Genomic DNA, 18065 nt, shown 5'->3' with positions numbered 1-18065 from the left:
TAAGCAAGGCAGTATTGATAGTGAATAGGTAGAAACAAGAGAGCAATAAAGGTATCATAACATAAAACGCCAACCAATCGTACGCTTCTTCTGTATCAATTATACTTGACCGTCATCAGTGTGAGACTTCATTTTAGATGTCTGGGCTTGTGGCCGTGTCTGCTCTCCAGGTTGTTCATCTCCGCCATCAGCTTCTTCCGTACCACCCTTATCTTGAGACGGTGGTTTTTTCGTCCGATCTGTAGTCACCTTTTGCGTACCACCATATCTAGGCGGGTCTTGCTCCTGGGTATGTGGGGTGCCGTAGACACGGATTTCACTATGAATAAGATCGTCTAGAATAAGCTCTTTTTCCTTCCAGGTCTTTTTCCTCATTGGCTTTATCAGTTCCCAATTTTTCTCCAGGGTCTTGGATTCCTGTTCTGCCCAATGGATCTGTCGGCGTAGCAGGCGGGCAAGCTGCTCTAGCGGCATTGCAAGTTCGTGTTCATCGAAACCGACTTCTGGGTCGAAAATTGGTATATCACCCTGATCCTTCGTTTTGCCTTGGTCGCCCTTTTGTTCTGATCCATCCAGCTTTTCGGCATTATCGTTTTCTTTTCTGGGTGCCAATTTTAGTTTAATTCGAGGAGGTTTGGAAATGCCAGGTGCTGTCGGATTGGCATGCTGCTTTGCCAGAGCATCGAGAGATTTCAGGGCATCGGTATCATGAACTGTCCTCATATGCTTCGATAGAGCATCCGAACGTGTAAAGCTTCGATCACACTCTAGTTGGCACCGTCATAATTAGCATGATAACAGATATGAGCTAGATGGCTTTGACGCGACTACGTACCTGGCAGTGCGCAATAGAATGGCTTTTCTTTGGTATGGCTTCTCATATGGGCCCGCAAGGCATATCCGCTTGCATGAGCCTGACCCTTCCGAGCACAGTCACCCCATTCACATAGGTACTTCTTTTGTCGTGATCCGATGTGCTCGTCATGTATATGCTTAACAAGCGCATCCATGTCTACAAAATCCTTTGCGCCACAGCCCTCCCAAAGACAGGCTGTAATGTGGTCTCTCCCAGCACCGCTGTAGTCCTCTTCGGGGCCAAGGATAGCCATTGCACCGGGGGAATTTGGTATGGCGCCAGAGCTATCTGACGATATAGAAGCGACAGGAGATGGCGGTGGTATGTCATCATTGACCGAGGATATCGGAGTATGGTGATCCCATGTAGATGCTCCCATCTTGCGGCGCTTCGATGGGTGTACCTGAGGAGGCGAGTTGGAACGGGAGCGCCCCTGGTCTTCGAACTTGACGTCTTCAGGGAATTCCTCTGACGCGAGGGATGAGAGAGGTGAAGCCGGCGATTCAGCCATCGTGAGAGCGGATAGTGAAAGACGGGGAATATTAGTTCTTGTATAGCATCAAACTACCGTCCAAAAGGAGGCCGCCAACTTGTTTTCTTCACTGTTCTTTGTCGATTCTTCAACTTGTTCATTCAGCTTTTTGACGGCGACGTCGAACTTTCCGAGTTTCGCGATATCGAGAGTAACTTTTAAGTTTTATCACGTGCTGAGATTAACTAATCAGCCGGTCAGCTTTTTTTTTTTTTTTTTTTTTTTTTTTTTTTTTTTTTTTTTCTCCTTCTCACTGGAAAGAAACCAACACGAGCAGCGTACGGATAAGTATATGATGAAGCTGTTTTCAATAAGACTGAAACGATATATATATGTATGTGAGTGTGTACTCTGCAGGTGAGTGTTTACTGGCTCTTCCCTTTGCTCCAATGATGAATAACAAGAGAGTTCTGCAATACCGACAATTTCCAGGGTAACACCTGTGGAATTGAATGTTGACATCTCACATACACTTGATCTGAGGCTTCCACATACGCAGCATTGTTTCTTCCATTTTGAATTTGAGAGCAGTATAAGCTAACTGTTTCTCAAGTCCAGTATAGGATGTTCTATGAGATATCATCTATAATGGCGTCAGGGTCACTCTTTGCGGTTTCCTCCCCTTGTCCCAGACAACCGTCCAATAGACAAAAACATCATCACTGTTCGATACACACGCGTATATACACCGGGATGCTGAGCTAGATAAGGATATAGCAGAGCTGCTACTACTGACACAGTCTCCATTCCACTTGGCTGTTTGCATGGCCGGGCCGAGCACCGTCTCAGTACCTTGACCTATAGCCACTTAATCACACTAACCATGCCATGGACCTTTAAATGAACGCAGATACTAGTCAATCGCCATACACACTAGACGGCAATGGGAGGGCCGACGAAGTACAGATAACAAGCCATCATCCTTATCGGCAAATGAAGGAACTGGCTGGCCTCCTTCTCGCCACTTAGCAACTCCAGCTTTAGCTAGTCTGATGCAAACTACCACAGCCTATAGAACATGTCTGCCTAATAGCAACAGCTCTCCTCTTGCCTTCATAGCCGCTGCCATCTCAATCAACATCCCTTGTTTTGCTGTTGAATATGTAGAATGTCCCCTGGTCGTGGGATTACATCACCTCCCGCATCTCTCCGATTCTCGCCCCGCCATAAACAAATAGCAAGCGGCTTTTTCTCCCTCTGTATAAATATCACCCCACCAAGCGCCCGCCCGCCCCTTGTTCTTCAATTCAACTTCAACAACGTCTTCCCCTCGACTAGTTTGCCATCGTTTACTTCTGAATTCCGTCAATTGTGTCAGGATGTCGCTCTCAAACAAGCTAGCCATCACCGATGTCGACCTCAAGGGCAAGAGGGCCTTGATCAGAGTATGGCCAACTACAGCACCCCGCCAAATACAGCCATTGAAGTATTACGGATATAAGAGCTAACTTGTGTCTTCTAGGTCGATTTCAATGTCCCCCTCGATTCCGATTTCAAGGTCACCAACCCCCAGAGAATCGTCGGAGCCCTTCCAACCATCAAGTATGCTGTTGAGAACGGTGCTAAAGCAGTGATCCTCATGTCCCACCTCGGACGACCAGATGGCAAACCCAACCCGAAGTTCAGCCTCAAGCCTGTCGTGCCAGAGCTTGAGAAGCTCCTCGGAAAGAATGTTACCTTCCTGCATGACTGTGTCGGCAAGGAGGTCGAAGAGGCCGTGGCTGGTGCCAGTAATGGCCAGGTGTTCCTCCTAGAGAACCTCCGTTTCCACGCCGAGGAGGAGGGAAGCTCTAAGGATGAGTCCGGCAAGAAGGTCAAGGCTGACCCAGGTGCCGTTGAGGCTTTCAGGAAGGGTCTCACTGCCTTGGGAGATGTCTACATCAGTACGTCAACTGCACATAAGCTATGTCCTGATTAAAAAAGACAACAGTCCATTCTAATCACTATTCAACTCTTAGACGACGCATTCGGCACTGCTCACAGAGCCCACAGCTCCATGGTTGGTGTTGATCTTCCACAGAAAGTCTCTGGATTCTTGGTCAAGAAGGAGCTGGACTACTTTGCAAAGGCCCTTGAGAACCCCCAGCGACCCTTCCTTGCCATCCTCGGAGGAGCCAAGGTCTCGGACAAGATCCAGTTGATCGACAACCTCCTCACTAAGGTCAACAGTCTCATTATCTGCGGCGGTATGGCCTTCACTTTCAAGAAGGTGCTCAACGACCTGAAGATCGGAAAGAGTTTGTTCGACGACGAAGGCAGCAAATTGGTTCAAGGTATCATGGACAAGGCCAAGGAAAAGAACGTCAAGGTCGTCCTGCCAGTTGATTATGTCACTGGTGACAATTTCTCCGCTGATGCCAAAGTTGGCTATGCTACCGACGCCGATGGCATCCCCGATGGCTGGATGGGTCTTGACTGCGGCAAGGAGAGTGTCAAGCTATTCCAGGAAGCCATTGCTGAGGCTAAGACCATCCTCTGGAATGGTCCACCAGGTGTCTTCGAGTTTGACGCCTTTGCTCAAGCCACCAAGGATACTCTCGCCTCTGCAATAGATGCTGCTCAGAAGGGAACCATCGTCATTATTGGAGGTGGTGACACCGCAACCGTTGCCGCCAAGTTCAAGGCCGAAGAGAAATTGAGCCACGTCTCGACCGGTGGTGGTGCCTCTCTTGAGCTTCTTGAGGGCAAGGATCTGCCCGGTGTCTCTGCACTTTCGAGCAAGTGACTCTCTTCCCACGTATGACACGAGTTTTTGCAACCCCCCAGCTTCCTTTCCCTGGTTCAGTTTGCCACCGGGTCATGTTGATATCACTGGAGATACTAATGTAACAAAAATTTCCTAAAGTAAATATATATAACCAAACGAAGAAAAGGCTGTTTAACATCATCCTTCAGTATGAACGTTGGCTCCGGTCGAAGACTGTATATCAGTAAGACTAACGATAATAGTAATATGGCTCGAAGCAGAAAGTGACCAAGATGCAGTAGTGTCAATCCACTTGATTGTCACTATAAAATTTTACTTACACCCCCCAAGTCCCTAAACTCCGCTAAAGAAAACCCCATGAGGCTGATGAGGAAACAAGTAAGAAAGCTGGTAGCAGCACAGATGAGAGTCCATTCTTTCACAACAGCCCAGTCACCGCTTGGCAGCTTCCACCTTTTTAATCTCCTCCCTGTAGAACCGGCCTGTCAGCATCCGTGCAAATGAAGCAGTATATATATCTAGTTTGCTGCAATCGAGAGGGAAGAGAGGGTATATCGGGACTCAACAGAGTACGCACGCTAGTTGTTTAGAGAAGTCCTCACTCGCATCATCGTCATCCCAGCTTTCTTCCCATAGATGGTCGTTGCCAGACCCTCCGCTCGGAGCTTCTGCCTCTTCTTGGGGCCAATCTATAATCGTAACAGCAACGTATAAGCAGACTGATCGTCAACACAAAAAGGAGCAGGCCCATGGCCACTCAAATAGCAGTAACACAAGCGCATACCTTCTACCGGGAAGTCTTCAAACTCGTCATCTTCTTCCAGAGGTGCAGAAAGGTTCTGGGCTTTTTCTGACTGTGCTGTCTCCGCCGACTGAGGTTTGGCAGCACCCTGGGAGGCGGGTTGACTCGACATGGTGGCTGTGTCTTGTAAAAGAAATTAGAGAGAGTTTATTACCGGCGGGCCAGCACGGTCACGGTGCAGAGGAAGATCAGGGAGCGGTACGAGAAAGCCTTTGGTCGATATCCGGCCTGTTGATGATTCTCGTTCTTTTGGCTTTTGCTGTTGATGCGACTTTGGGAGAGCTGTGGCTTATGTAAGCTCCACCAAAAGAGTCCAACCTTTTTCCAACTTCCGCTGCAGCTTCAAGGGACGGCGGCTTCTGATATTATATTGATAAGGCGATGTTGATATTATGGAGATGATGGAAAGATAGCTCGGTCTTGCATTTAGGATACACCGGTAGATTAGGCATCTTAGCTTACTGTCAGGCCATTCAATGCTATCGCCTGCACTGCACCATACTCGAGGCTGAAGGTGCCCTACCTTGCCTTAGCAGCTGTATCTACCTTATTCAAGGCTCCCGTTCTACTCTAAGATGCTGACTACTCCGTAGCTATCTTGACCCCTGAGGTGAGATGAGGCAAGCTAGCCAGAGCCTGTCATTATATTCAAGCGCTTGGCCGCAGAGACCGCCGAGACTTCGGGTGTTTAGTTGCGTCTCAGTCCAACTAAATACAGCCATCAAGGGGGAGCTATTTTCGGAATCTTCCTGGTCCAGATGACGAGTACGAAGATGCCCATAGTACAGAGTACCGCGAAGGATAGCATCATTTATGTTGACGTTGACGGTGACGGTGACGGTGACGGTGACGACGCTACCTGTCCTCGGTTGGAATACGTTGTGAGCCATGGGTCATGTAACTGATAGCAACCAAATGACGACAACATAGGATACTGCGGCCCGAACACAGGATCTCAGCAGCTTAAGCTGTCGAAACCAGTCTAGGAACAGGAACAGGCCAGCCTCCCGCATCTTCAACGCTTTATCTCGTTGCGCTTTAGTCGAAGTGAGACCTCACGTGGCATCTCAGGTCTGTGTGGCGGCGTCAGGAAGCAAAAGGGGAAGAAGCAAACATACAAGCCTTGGTAGCACGGCGGATCTCGTCGCTTGATTGATAGTTAGATCCAGGGCCCAACGCCAAAGAAAGAATAAAAGGAGGCTGTCCAGAGAAAACCCGGAGCAGCCGGTGTTAAAGGGGCTCCCTTGTCTGAATCCTTCCTGCGACTAGTTACGAAAGCTCCTCGGAATCAGCCTCAGCCCAGCGTCCGAACATAGGCCATAGGATGCAGCAACTGGACCGAGACGCAGCAGGCATAGCGGACACATTGGCCGGTCGAGTAGCAGCAAACGCCCATATTGAAGAAGGAATCCTTTGGCCGCCGTCTATTTACAACGCTACAAACACTATGTAACTCCTCGCGCCTCCGAGCCTTGGCGTGACCGAGACTCCGGCTTGGATCCCGTCATCATTCTCCGTTCTTTTTCGCTGGGGCGTCTTGTCTCTCGCCCATCCGGTTTGTGTTTCTTGTGTGTTTAGTTTTTTATATACGGCAGCCGTCTGCACCGCCGGCGAGGGAGACGAGAGAACGACAGGCAGACATCCGGCGGAGAGTGAGACAGAAGCGTCCCAAGGCTACAACTCGCATAATTTATGCCAGCCATCATCCATGGCCATGCTGCAGGGATAGGGGGTCCTTAAAAAATAAGTTCCGCTCCCGGGCTTCATCCTGCTAATACTATCCGGCTGTCTATCTGCCTGCTGTCATTCAATCTGCTTCACCAGAATAATATATAACACACCGGCCACTCACTCCATAAGCCGTCTGCCGTCCTATTGAATGCGTATAGCAAGTCACCTTGCTGGTGATGAATTAAAGTAGTGCCTGCTACTACCTTCAGCAGCCCTTCTTCTTCTGCTCTTGCTTGTTTCTTTCTCTATCTCTATCTATATACAAAATACCAAAAAGGGCGCTTAAAAGTGTTTTATTTTATTTTTTATTTTATTTTTTTTTTTGTCTTTTCTTTCCGTCTTAGCTTCTCGCACATAACCAAATCCTTATATGCCTCTCTATCTTCTTTGATACCAGCCTTACCTCACCCTTCTATCCTCATCCTCTGTTCTTCTTCCCTTTCTTGCTATTAAAGCTGCGTCTAGCTGGTGAAGATAGCCAATATGTTCCGTGTGGGATCATGGCTGTACTCCAAGGCAGCTCCAACAAACGCGTCTACTCAGTCTCTGGATGCTGTCACTGAGTCCCAAGACCGTACGTTACTTATACCTCTTCTACCATTAGAAAAACACCTGCTAATAGTTTATTCCCTTCTATAGTTGAACATGCATTAAAAGGTATTCTTCTATAGATATTTGATATCTATTTTTATAACTTTACTAACGGTTTTCCGAAGCTGCTGCCTATATTATGGATGATGATGTTGATTCAGCAGAGAGAGACCTTGATAAAGGCGATTCATCTTTTCACAAGGTAAACAGCAGCTGGATATCTGTTTCTATTCTCAATAACCAGCTAACAGTTTCCTTTGTATAGCTAGGAAAAGGCATTGTCACCTTTGTTAGAGCTACACTTGGCCTGGAGCAGGATATTATGCGGCAAGGTATGGCTCGTTTTAAAGAGCAATCTTTGCCTATGATACTGACTGACACTATGCTATAGCTGCTTCAAGGCTTATGGATGCTGAAACAAGTGCCTATAATGACCAGCATAAAGCTCAGCACAATGCAAATGCTGTCAATGCCTACCATTCTACTATATATGCTCCCGGGACCGAGTACTTGCTATGTCAATGTATGGCCCAGCTCATGGCCGCCCTGGTGGGAGTTCTCAGCGAGAGTTTTTCGGAGAGCATAAAGGCATTCTATAAGCTGAGAAAGGCTTATATTGCACTCGATAGTATTGCTCAGATGGAAGAAAAGTACCTGAAAGAAAACAACCTCAGCCTTGGAGTCGATTCACGCTTCGAGAGTGCCAATGGTAGCCCCGTTCCAGGGAGACCTGCAAGAACTGTAGACTCTTCGTCGCAAGGTACTGTTTGAACCTGAAATCTTGCTCATGGAGCACCTTCTGGACTAACATTACTAACATTACCAGCAGAACCAAAACCAGAAGCTAAGGCTCCCCTTCCAAGATCAATGTCAGCTACCTCCCTCGAGGAGGTTACAAATGAAAGTTTTCAGAGCTCACAGAGACGACTTTCTCGGCTTACTTTGGGAAGTGAAAGTGATGTTTCCAAAGTAGCCGAGGGGCCACAGGCCAAGCTTGACATGGACGGGGATGTCGATATCTTCTCCCATCCCGTAGACCATTTCATTCACTCGGGAACCAGTCTTTGCTTTGGTATGCTGCTTCTGTTCATCTCCATGGTACCTCCAGCTCTCAACAGGATCTTATATATTATTGGTTTCCGTGGTGACCGATCCCGAGGGCTACGGCTGCTCTGGCAAGCTAGCCAGTCTCATACATTGACGGGAGCTATTTCTGCCCTGACCTTATTAGCATTTTACAACAGTTTCGTGCGTGCAGCTGATATTTTGCCTGACCCCGTTGATGGAAATGTGGATGACATCGAGGGCTATCCAATGAGCCGACTTGAGAGTTTGCTCGCAGATATGAGGAGCCGTTTCCCTCACAGCCAGCTCTGGGTCCTTGAAGAGTCCAGAATGCGAGGAGCTAACAGGGAGGTAGAAGAGGCCCTGAGATTGATTCGTAATGGGAAGAAGAGCCCTCTGAAACAGGTCCAGGCTCTCCACGTTTTTGAGAGGAGTATAGATGCCATGCATCTACACCAGTACGAGCTATGTGCCGAGTCATTCATAGAGGTACAGTAATTCCCAAAGCTAGCCCAGGTAATACATCGGTACTAATTACTGTTCCCAGTGCTCCGAACTTAACTCTTGGTCCCGGGCATTGTATTTCTACATTGCCGGCGCCGCACATGTAGAACTTTACCGCAAATACCTTAAAGAGTCACCAGAGAAGGCAAAAGAGCATGGTAAAAAGGCCGAGGAACTCTTCCGAAAAGCGCCATCTCAGGCAGGAAAGAAAAAATTCCTGGCACGCCAACTTCCCTTCGATGTGTTTGTTACCCGCAAGGTTGCAAAATGGGACGCTCGCGCGAAGGAGCGGAACATTCCCTTCATCGATGCAGTCGGTGTATCACCAATCGAGGAGATGAATTTCTTCTGGAACGGGCACAGCCGCATGCCCGACGAACAGTTGGATGTCGCGCTCCAAAACTTAGCGTGGTCAGAGTCCAACGAAACATGGGCTTCTGAACCACTTGATGAACACTCCATATTAGCTCTCCTCAGGGCTTCCCTACTGCGAGCCCAACGGAAACATGAAGAGGCGAAGACTATCCTGAAATCTGAGATTCTATGCCACGACAGGGCGCTATTCAAGGGTTCGAATAAGGACGACTGGACCTGCCCATCAGCACATTACGAGATGGCTGCAAACATATGGATGGAACGCCATTGTTACCGACCTTTCGGCCGTGCCACCTCTATTCCAGCATCTGATAAGGATGATCAGCGCAAGGACGAGGCAACCCGTGCAGCCGAGGATGAACGACGGGTACAGGAATGTAAGGAGTGGCTTGAGAAGGTATACAGGTGGGAGACATATGAACTGGACGCTCGGATCGGACTGAAGGTCACCACTGCGCAGGAAACAATCACCAAATGGGAGGAGGCCCACACCAAATAACTAACTGGATTGCCTCGGACCATATTTATCAAATCCCATGTCACATATCTAATAACGTTCTCTGCAGCTAATACATCCCTTACCGGCTTCATCTTATCCATCTTTCTTGCACTATTTCGAGTGCAGTTGTTACTATTCACACCTTTCGTCTGGAACAGTAGCTGCTGGAGAATGCCGATGCCAGTCGCCACGGCTACTAAACTCCCGCAAGTGTTCTCCACCATAAGAACACCCCAGCCTCCAAGGTTATCAGATTTGTTCCGACGGCATCAAGTACTCCGTCAGTACGGAGTATACCATATCTATGTGTTTAGAGTTTCTAGATGGACATGGCTGGCAAGTATCTTTTATCTAATTAATTCCCCCCAGTAGCTTCAATCTATATCACCAAACTAAGTCTACGCTATATAGTTCACATGGCAGTATCGCCACTTTCTCTGCCAGTGCCGTTGCAGCAACCACCTTTCTGCGGAGCATGTGTGCTAGTGCATTCTCCCTTTTCGTGAGATCAATGCATGCGAAGCTGGAGATTCCATGGGCAATCAGTGTGTTAGGATTTATAAGTATTGTCCTCCTTCCCACCCCTTATCTCTTTTGCTTTCATGGGGCCCAAAAATTCGAGCAAAGGGTCAGTGGTCTCGTTCATCATTATAACCGAAAGAAGTTCCGTATATGCTGTGCCTTGACCCATGGAACAGGCAGGCCTTACATTGGGCAGGTTAGATTCTCTTTGCACATCGCCCCTGTTAGCAATGATAATACGTTGGCTAGACTTACAGACGTAGAGTGGTTCCTAGAAGCCATCTTTCTACCGATAAAAGGATATTTTGATCAATAATCTCGAATAATTGAATTGCTTGACTGTGGACGCTCAATAGCAAAGGAGTATTCTACTGAAACCAACATTCCTAAAACCAGACCATCCCACACTGATAAAATAAAGCCACTTATGAAACACCAGAACTATCATACACCAGCCATTTCCATATCCTCAACTGCCCCAAATTCCCAGTCTCCGCTTCGAATCCTGCTTACTCGGTCCAACTCGCTCTGATACTCCTTGCGAAGGTCTTCAAGCGTAATGACAATGCGTTTTGCACGGTTGATTTTCAGCTCAGACGATGACCGTGACAGGCTCGTATTGTGATTCTGAAGAGTAGGCGAATCAGATGAATTCATACTGCGACTATCGGCACTGTGTGAGAAGGGGTTCTTAATGGAGGAAGTAGAGGAGGTGAATGGATCGTCAATGCTGCTACTTGGTCGATGGAGAATTGAATTCATGCTATCGGGTCGATTTGCGTTTGGATCAAATTGTTCGACCACAATGTATGCTTCGTTCTTCTCCATACAGGCAAGTAGGTTGATTAGAGAGAGAAGCTCGTTTCGCAATTCTCTGCTCTCAATGTCGTCCTCGTTCAGATCATTGGAAGCGTCTTCGGCCGCAAAGAATTTCACCTTTGAGGCAGTTGGATGGTCCCTGAGGTCCCTGAGCCTGCTAACAGTTTGATATGAGATTTCTGCTGCCCCGCGGATGTCATTGCGGGCGATTCGGTAAGCCTTTAGGACACGATGATATTCTGGTGGGTTTTGGGCCCCCTGCCAACTGCTCAAGGGTACCGTTTGGCCGATAGAAGGTCCCAGGGGCGATTGTTTGCTCGCAAGGGATGCCAGAACATCATCAACATGGGAGCAGAGATGAGGTGTCAGGGAGAGAGGGAGGCGGAGAACCTTTTGTAGACCTGCTGTTCCCGGTCCATAAGCAGTTAGGATTGTAGTGGTAAGAGATGTTAGCGCAGATTTCTGTAATGCTAGATCTGTATATCTGGCGAGAGCTGAATAGGCATCATCAAATCGACATGTTTTCAAAGATGCATGGAATAATCGAGAAAGCAAGTCGCTTCGAAGATTCTTATGTTCAAGATCTGTCTCGTTTTTCTTTGGACTGGATCCAAGAGCCTGAAGCGCAAGGTTGGCGAAGTCGGCGACATGAATAAAGGCTCGAGAAAGCTCAAAAAGGTTAACAATGTGTTGGAAGTATCTCGGAAGCCCATTGTAGAAGTTATCTACGGAAACTATATCGAGAAGATTTGAGGACATCTCATGAAGATTGCCAACAGCTTTTCCGTAGGCTATATAATTATACTGGTCAATGAATGTGCACTAGGATCTCATATGGGAAATTGACTTACAAAGAAGGTAAGCAGCCTTTTGGAAGTAAATTGCTGCTGTGTCAAAATCGGACTTTGCTAGGTATAGCCGTCCCTTAACATAGGTTGCCCAGGCGGTACTTGGTTGGAAACGAAGGAAATCAGATGCAAGTTCGATGTTGTCGGAGGCGAGAAGATCACACTGGATAAACACCAAGATGTTAGAGAGAGACACTTCCCCTTGTCTTGTAACCCAGGATATGACGTCTTGAATTTGCTGCGTCATCGCGTACATCTGGGGTACACATGCAGCAGGCTGAGGCTTGATGTGGATTGCGAATAGATCTTCCAGAACGGTAGTGCAGTGGTTGAATTCACAGCTTTTTGAACCAAATCGAACAGATGTCGAATCAGATCTGTTCTTTTTCTGTCGGGGTCGTATATTTGTCCCTAACCATATCATCAATTCATACTCCTTTAGTAGGTCAATCAATGTGCTAAAAATCATTGGCCCGTCAAATTGAGTATTCTCCGCCTCTAGGTTCACTTCGGTCTCGACAAACACGGCAAAAAGTAATAAATCATGGATGATTTGTCTGCTTTGAACTAGGACCTCTCTGGCTCCGTGGGTTATTGCGTTGCGTCCAAATGCCGTAGACTGGAGTTCAGAATCCTTTCCTGGGAAACTCAGAGGCAGTGTATCAATGATGGAGAAAAATGTTTCATTCGTAAGACCTTTGTATCCAATGGTCTCCTCGATGCTTGCACAGCCAGCTTCAAACAATTCTTCAGTAATGAATTCTGCAAACCCACAGCTGGAATGGAAAGCTTCAACTCTCTCCGCTGCGGAAAGCGAAGGCTCGGCAAAGATTTCATTATCCAATGCCGTCCGGCATGACTCGCTAAGTGGAGCTGGGAAAAGTTTTCGGAATCTCATTGCGAGGTTAGCAAGACTTGCAGATTGGCCAGGGTTTTCTCCTAGTTCACGAGGTATATTTCTATGTGGCCAACAAGTTTCCAAAACGTCGATACCATTGCCTAGAGTTTCTCCATCGTTGTGCAACATAAGCTCGGTACCATCACACTCTCGAATAATAGCCGATCCGCCGCTGAATATTAGCCAGGGAAGGTCGTTATAGGCATCATAGGCGAGGCTTATCGCTTCTTGTGTTTTCTTGTAAATGTCTTCAACAATCTGCCAGAATTGCTGCCACTTCGCTTCCAGATCTCTGTAGTACTTTGAAAAGTCCATTTCCGTATCTGGGAGCTGCCGTAGGGTGACAGATTGGGTTATTGTTGTGCAGACATCCTGCTGTAGTGATGATGATGTGGAGTTACTGCTTAAGGAGCGAGTGTGCTTTAGTTTCATGGCATCCTGGTAGATTACCAAAGCAGTCCGGAGAATCTCAGGTGAGTATCTTCCAGGCGCAAAGAGGTACTCGATCCATCTCTCTTGGGTATCTGTCGTATCTGACCGTACCGAGCTTGGAGGCGTATTGTTTCCAGGGAATGTGAACGATGTCATTGTCCAATTGGTGTTCCACACCTTGGCCAGATCGACTAAATCAAAGTGAATGCTATAAAGTCGGTAAGAGTTATGGCTTTTCCAGAGGACCCAAAGTGCCATATTTCTGCCTTCGTCCATTGACTTGATTTGGAAGTCAACCACATTCCAGAATACGCTGCCAGACGGGTCTGGATCTGCAGGCTGAAGTTTTGAATCCGGGAAAAGGTCCTCGATCACCAATTGGCCTGTAATCCCACCCCCAACAGCCCAGAATTTAAACTGCCCATCATCCTGAGGCGAGTATGTTACAACATAGTACATACTGCCCTCTGACGCCCTTTCGGCTGTGAAGACCCGAATGAATGCGGACTCATCTGGGTTTAAGGCCATGGGCGAAGTATCCTGGGATTGGCTGGTCCGGTTCAACAAGTCCTTTGACCCAACGAGTTTTTGGCTCGCTAGGTTCCAGACCTTTAAGGTGTGGTTCAACCCAACCACGAAGACAAACGCCTGATCTGAGGTTGTTGCAATCGCATTGGGGGTGTTAGGGTCTAGGGATCTGCCATAATATTGAACTGCCTGGTCGCCACTCCACTTGACGAGGCCGCGTAAAGAAAAGCTCCAGCTCTTTTCATCAAAGGTAATAGGGAACCAGTGTGATCCTGAATAAAGTATACAATTAGTGATCCGTTGAGAAGAAAAAGAGGGGGAAGAATTGGACATCAGAGTGGAAGCATACCATCATCACCGACTTTCCTTGTCAGACGCAAAAGGGATCCGCTGTCAAGAGAAATAAACAGCTCATAAGGCGAGGCAGCGTACAACCGGTGTGGAAACGAGAACCCCAACGGCGCCGGACTGCACGTCTTACACCAATCATTTATGTTCTCGTCTATCAACTCTAGCTTCCGGAAGTATTCAGGTCTCATCGTGAACGTGTACAATTGCTTTGATCTCAGTAGAACAAAAACACTGAGTGATTCATGGCCCTCTACGTCAGCCAGAGCCACGCCATGCGGTACGATGGCATCCTCAAACTCAAGTCGAATAGCAACGTTCGATTCATGGTGGTCCTGTGAGCTCTTCGTCAAATCAACAGCTCTGAGTTCAAGACAGGTGCTGTCTTCAATGACCCGCCAGAAGAACGATCGAGGATAGGTTTTGCGCTTGCGGAAGTAGATAGAGCTCTGGGAGGCCAAGTATCTCTTTGCGAACGCGTCTTCGTCCCGTATGGCTGTGTCGCGGGCACTCGAGGAGGTCGTTGTTGAGATTTTGGCTCGTTGCTGAGCTCCATGCGATTTGATGGCGACCGTCACGGCGGGGTGCTGCGTGGTTGGGCCAATATCGACCTTGGTGCCCCTGTGAGTTACCAACATCTTCGTTATAGCGACAGGAAACAGATCTGTCCCATCTGCAGGAAGGCTAGGCGTAGGAAAGACGGTGCTGTGGCATTGCTTCTTGTTGGAGCTTGTTTCTCAAATGTCGATTTTATTATTTTTCAAAACTTGAAGATGGAGTTTAGCGCGTAAAATATTTTAGGTTGGCCAATACAAACTCTGTATCGACGCCGTATTTATCAAAAACACCAACAACAACACAGCAATGAAGGATGATGAACTGTATTAGAATCAATAATATTTACGCTCGTTAATCGTATTTTTATTCTATAAGGGCATAATATAGACGGAGGAATCGTAATCAGTATGCATGAAAAGAGAGACAATGAAAGTTCCCCAAACGCCGCAGCTAAATGAGTAGCAAAATCACGTCGAAATTGAGAGGACAGATCTAGATCATGATTCCTTCTCTAGATCTTTGGGACTAGGGTCGCCAATGCCATCTTCGTTAATGGCAAACAGACAGTCACTCTCTGGAAGACACGGACTGTCGTAGATCTTGCAAATTCGGGTCTCCCCTCTGCCTTTCTTCAAACTCAGTCGCGTGGTGCTCGCGTGGGCAATGATGTTACCGCCGATGGGCTTCTTGGGATCAGGATTGAACATTGCGCTTGGTCCACCGTCGACTTGTGCAACAACCTGGTTAGTAATTACGACAGCGACTCCGAATTCATCGGCAAGCCGTTGCAGGGTGCGCATGAATCGAGCCAGATGGTTCTGTCTTGACGATAGCTCTCCACGGCCACTGAAATCCGTCCGGTAGAGCGAGGTGGCAGAATCGACGATGAGAAGGGAGAACCTCGTCTCGCACATCATCTGGGATGCCTGGTTGAGCAATTGAAGCTGGTGGTCGGAGTTGTAGGCACGAGCGTAAGCAACGTTGTCTAGCACTTCTTCGCCAACGAGACCATACCGTTGTGCTACGGCTAGCAGACGCACGGGTCGAAACGTTCCTTCGGTATCGATATAGAGACACTTGCCCTCACCACCACCCATGTCGAAAGGTAGCTGACAAGTGACAGCTAGGGTATGGCATATTTGGCTTTTTCCTGTTCGGAATTCGCCAAAGAGTTCTGTAATGGATCCTGTCTCGATGCCGCCGGCAAGAAGGGTGTCAAGCTGCTTGGAGCCAGTAGTTATACATATCAAATCCGCTCGACGAGAGTGCATTTCGGTCGCAGTCGTGAACCCCATAGGCACAATTTTAGCCGCTATAAATCAGTATTAGTGGATCGTTCATATTACTAACGTTGAAGGAGAGGAGTATAACCTTCTGTCAGTATCTTTGTAGCCTTTTGCTCTGAAATTCCTTTGATCTGCTCCAACACCCGCTTCGGCCTAGGCAGGGTCAGCTGGTGCTGCAATGAAGACAGTCAAAGCGGGTAGCACGTTGACTGAGAAGAAAAGAGAGAGAAGGATATAAGGAAGAAATACGTATATGCCACTGCTTCGACGGTATGAAAACCTCCATCAGTAATCAGTTTGATATCTCGTGCGGTTAGGCCTCCAACGCCCTACATGGAACAAGACCCTGTTAGTACCGTCTGAGCGGAAGAGTAGAGGCTGCACAAGAACATCGATAACCAACCTCGAGGGCAGACAGAGGCGTAGGTGCTCCTGGTCCTGGCAGGCCGTTATCATCCAGCTCGGCCTGCGATGCCTCCTCTGTAGTCATCTTGGTGGGCTATGATTGCGCGCGTCTCGGTACACGTGTTGATCGACTCCAACAAGGATACGGAGTAGATTCCGTAGGACTGGACCGGGAAACAGCAATACAAAAGAATAGACTGGCAGGACAACGAGCCAACACTACACGCAATATCAAGGCCGAAATGTCGACGGCTCGATCGTGTTGATGATTTTGATGTTTTTCGATGTTGAAAAGTCAAGACGCGTGTTCACGTGATGTAAATAGCCAACCTAAATTAAAATGTCTTCCAATTCCTTTTAAAAGGCGGATTCTCGCTCTGTTTCTACAGAATTAACGACTTTGTATAACCAGATTAATTATTAAAGAGACGGCTGGTGGAGGGCAGCCGGTAGAGAAAAAGTAAAGGGGGAAGTCTTCCTGAGTAATATTGTAGGAGACTCATATGCAAGAAACACGCCAGAAGAATCAAATCTGTCGTTAGTTATCATCATCGAGGCCGTAAGATGAGAGCGGGCTCTGGCAGCATGCATAGCTGCATCGACACTGTCAAAGAGAGTCGATATCTCTTTAATTCATTTTCCGGACTCAGGCCGAGACAGGCTGTTGTCTCCATGGTCCTCCGAGCTGGCCGGTCTCCGCTACATGTGACCGTCGGTGGGTGTGTAGTGCCTGTAGATGATCTTCGTCTCCCACGGGGATATGGCTATTCGACTGGTTTCTTGAGTGATGTACGGCTCTGGGGACCGCTTGCAGACCTGTCTGCTCTGTGCCTTCGCCTTCTATCAAACCAAGATGAGTCAATATATCTCTTTCCCGCTCAAGGTGAAGATAGGGGTTTTGGTTGATACATACCAGCTCCGTTTGGAGGCGATGACAGACTCGATTCGTACGAGATTCTTGTGCTAGAAGAGTCTGAACTGGAATTCTTATCGAGCCCTCTGGCTACGGCAGCCTTCAGTCCGTTCGTCGTGAGCAATGACTCGTCCTGTCTGCGTCCCAGGGCCGAACCTCCTCCCCTAGGAGACGGGAGGGCGGCAGCTCCAAGGTCGATATTGGACGGGGTACCCGGCCTCGTTGTTTCAGGGGTCGCAGCTGGAATCGGACTCGGCAAGGGAGTGTTCGTCTTAGATACCCAGATACCTTCAATCTCGATTCCACTCTCCAGAGCACGAGATCCAAAGGGTATGAGGTTGAGATCCTTTGTTCCAATAGTCGCTTCTTCCTCCGCTTTCTTAAGTTTCTCTGCTGCTCCAATCTTTTTTATCCTCCAGCTGTTGTATATATGGACACATGTGCCGTACACGAGAACAAGCGCCTGATGTGAAGTGTTAGCAGGACCGGAGCCTGGACGGGGGAAGACAGGCCTATCGGCATCCAAAGCATACAATAAGACCTCCAAGCACCTGTGTCCGCATATTAGCACCTGAATATACATGATGGAGCTGGAAAACGATATCTGGATATACTCACAAAGCACATCTTCTGCCATAGCTCCCAGTCCACCCAGAATCCCATCTTGACTGATGAACGGCAGACGTAACAGCTGTCCGTCTTGTTTATTCAATCATGAAAGAGACGTATCTCTGGCTATCCAGCAGGAAATAAAGCTCCAGCAGGGAACAAAGCGACTTCAGGCCGGTCGTAGGGAACTTGAGTGTTGGCTTTTGCCCGCAAGCACTAAGAAGTGGATTTGGTGAA

At 47.9% G+C, this 18065-nt stretch overlaps 7 protein-coding genes across 7 annotated transcripts; 2 read left to right on the top strand and 5 right to left on the bottom strand.

The window, feature by feature from the left end:
- Nucleotides 1-99: 99 nt before the first annotated feature.
- ARB_03191 (C2H2 finger domain protein (Gli3), putative) lies at nt 100-1367 on the bottom strand (the record flags this gene model as incomplete). The annotated part of the gene is made up of 2 exons (XM_003010444.1): nt 100-713; nt 836-1367. The coding sequence occupies 2 exons, from the start codon at nt 1365-1367 to the stop codon at nt 100-102; spliced, it is 1146 nt and encodes a 381-aa protein (XP_003010490.1).
- A 1340-nt stretch (nt 1368-2707) lies between these two features.
- On the top strand, nt 2708-4113 carry ARB_03190 (uncharacterized protein; the record flags this gene model as incomplete). Its single annotated transcript, XM_003010443.1, has 3 exons — nt 2708-2773; nt 2851-3271; nt 3347-4113. The coding sequence occupies 3 exons, from the start codon at nt 2708-2710 to the stop codon at nt 4111-4113; spliced, it is 1254 nt and encodes a 417-aa protein (XP_003010489.1).
- Nucleotides 4114-4527: 414 nt separating this feature from the next.
- On the bottom strand, nt 4528-5009 carry ARB_03189 (uncharacterized protein; the record flags this gene model as incomplete). The annotated part of the gene is made up of 3 exons (XM_003010442.1): nt 4528-4564; nt 4673-4784; nt 4880-5009. The coding sequence occupies 3 exons, from the start codon at nt 5007-5009 to the stop codon at nt 4528-4530; spliced, it is 279 nt and encodes a 92-aa protein (XP_003010488.1).
- Nucleotides 5010-7358: 2349 nt separating this feature from the next.
- ARB_03188 (uncharacterized protein) lies at nt 7359-9662 on the top strand (the record flags this gene model as incomplete). Its single annotated transcript, XM_003010441.1, has 5 exons — nt 7359-7421; nt 7485-7551; nt 7611-7979; nt 8046-8773; nt 8832-9662. The coding sequence occupies 5 exons, from the start codon at nt 7359-7361 to the stop codon at nt 9660-9662; spliced, it is 2058 nt and encodes a 685-aa protein (XP_003010487.1).
- Nucleotides 9663-10628: 966 nt separating this feature from the next.
- On the bottom strand, nt 10629-14695 carry ARB_03187 (uncharacterized protein; the record flags this gene model as incomplete). Its single annotated transcript, XM_003010440.1, has 3 exons — nt 10629-11794; nt 11855-13981; nt 14059-14695. The coding sequence occupies 3 exons, from the start codon at nt 14693-14695 to the stop codon at nt 10629-10631; spliced, it is 3930 nt and encodes a 1309-aa protein (XP_003010486.1).
- A 417-nt stretch (nt 14696-15112) lies between these two features.
- Nucleotides 15113-15886, bottom strand: ARB_03186 (uncharacterized protein; the record flags this gene model as incomplete). Its single annotated transcript, XM_003010439.1, has 1 exon — nt 15113-15886. One exon carries the CDS (start codon nt 15884-15886, stop codon nt 15113-15115), a length of 774 nt encoding a protein of 257 aa, XP_003010485.1.
- Nucleotides 15887-16726: 840 nt separating this feature from the next.
- Nucleotides 16727-17856, bottom strand: ARB_03185 (uncharacterized protein; the record flags this gene model as incomplete). Its single annotated transcript, XM_003010438.1, has 3 exons — nt 16727-16932; nt 17123-17146; nt 17220-17856. The coding sequence occupies 3 exons, from the start codon at nt 17854-17856 to the stop codon at nt 16727-16729; spliced, it is 867 nt and encodes a 288-aa protein (XP_003010484.1).
- Nucleotides 17857-18065: the final 209 nt, after the last annotated feature.

Source organism: Trichophyton benhamiae (assembly GCF_000151125.1).
Source record: "Trichophyton benhamiae CBS 112371 chromosome Unknown contix01456_5.r1.exp, whole genome shotgun sequence".
Classification (NCBI taxonomy): Eukaryota; Fungi; Ascomycota; class Eurotiomycetes; order Onygenales; family Arthrodermataceae; genus Trichophyton; species Trichophyton benhamiae.
The sequence above is the reverse complement of the archived record's forward strand: the minus strand, read 5'-3'. Positions and strand labels throughout refer to the sequence as shown.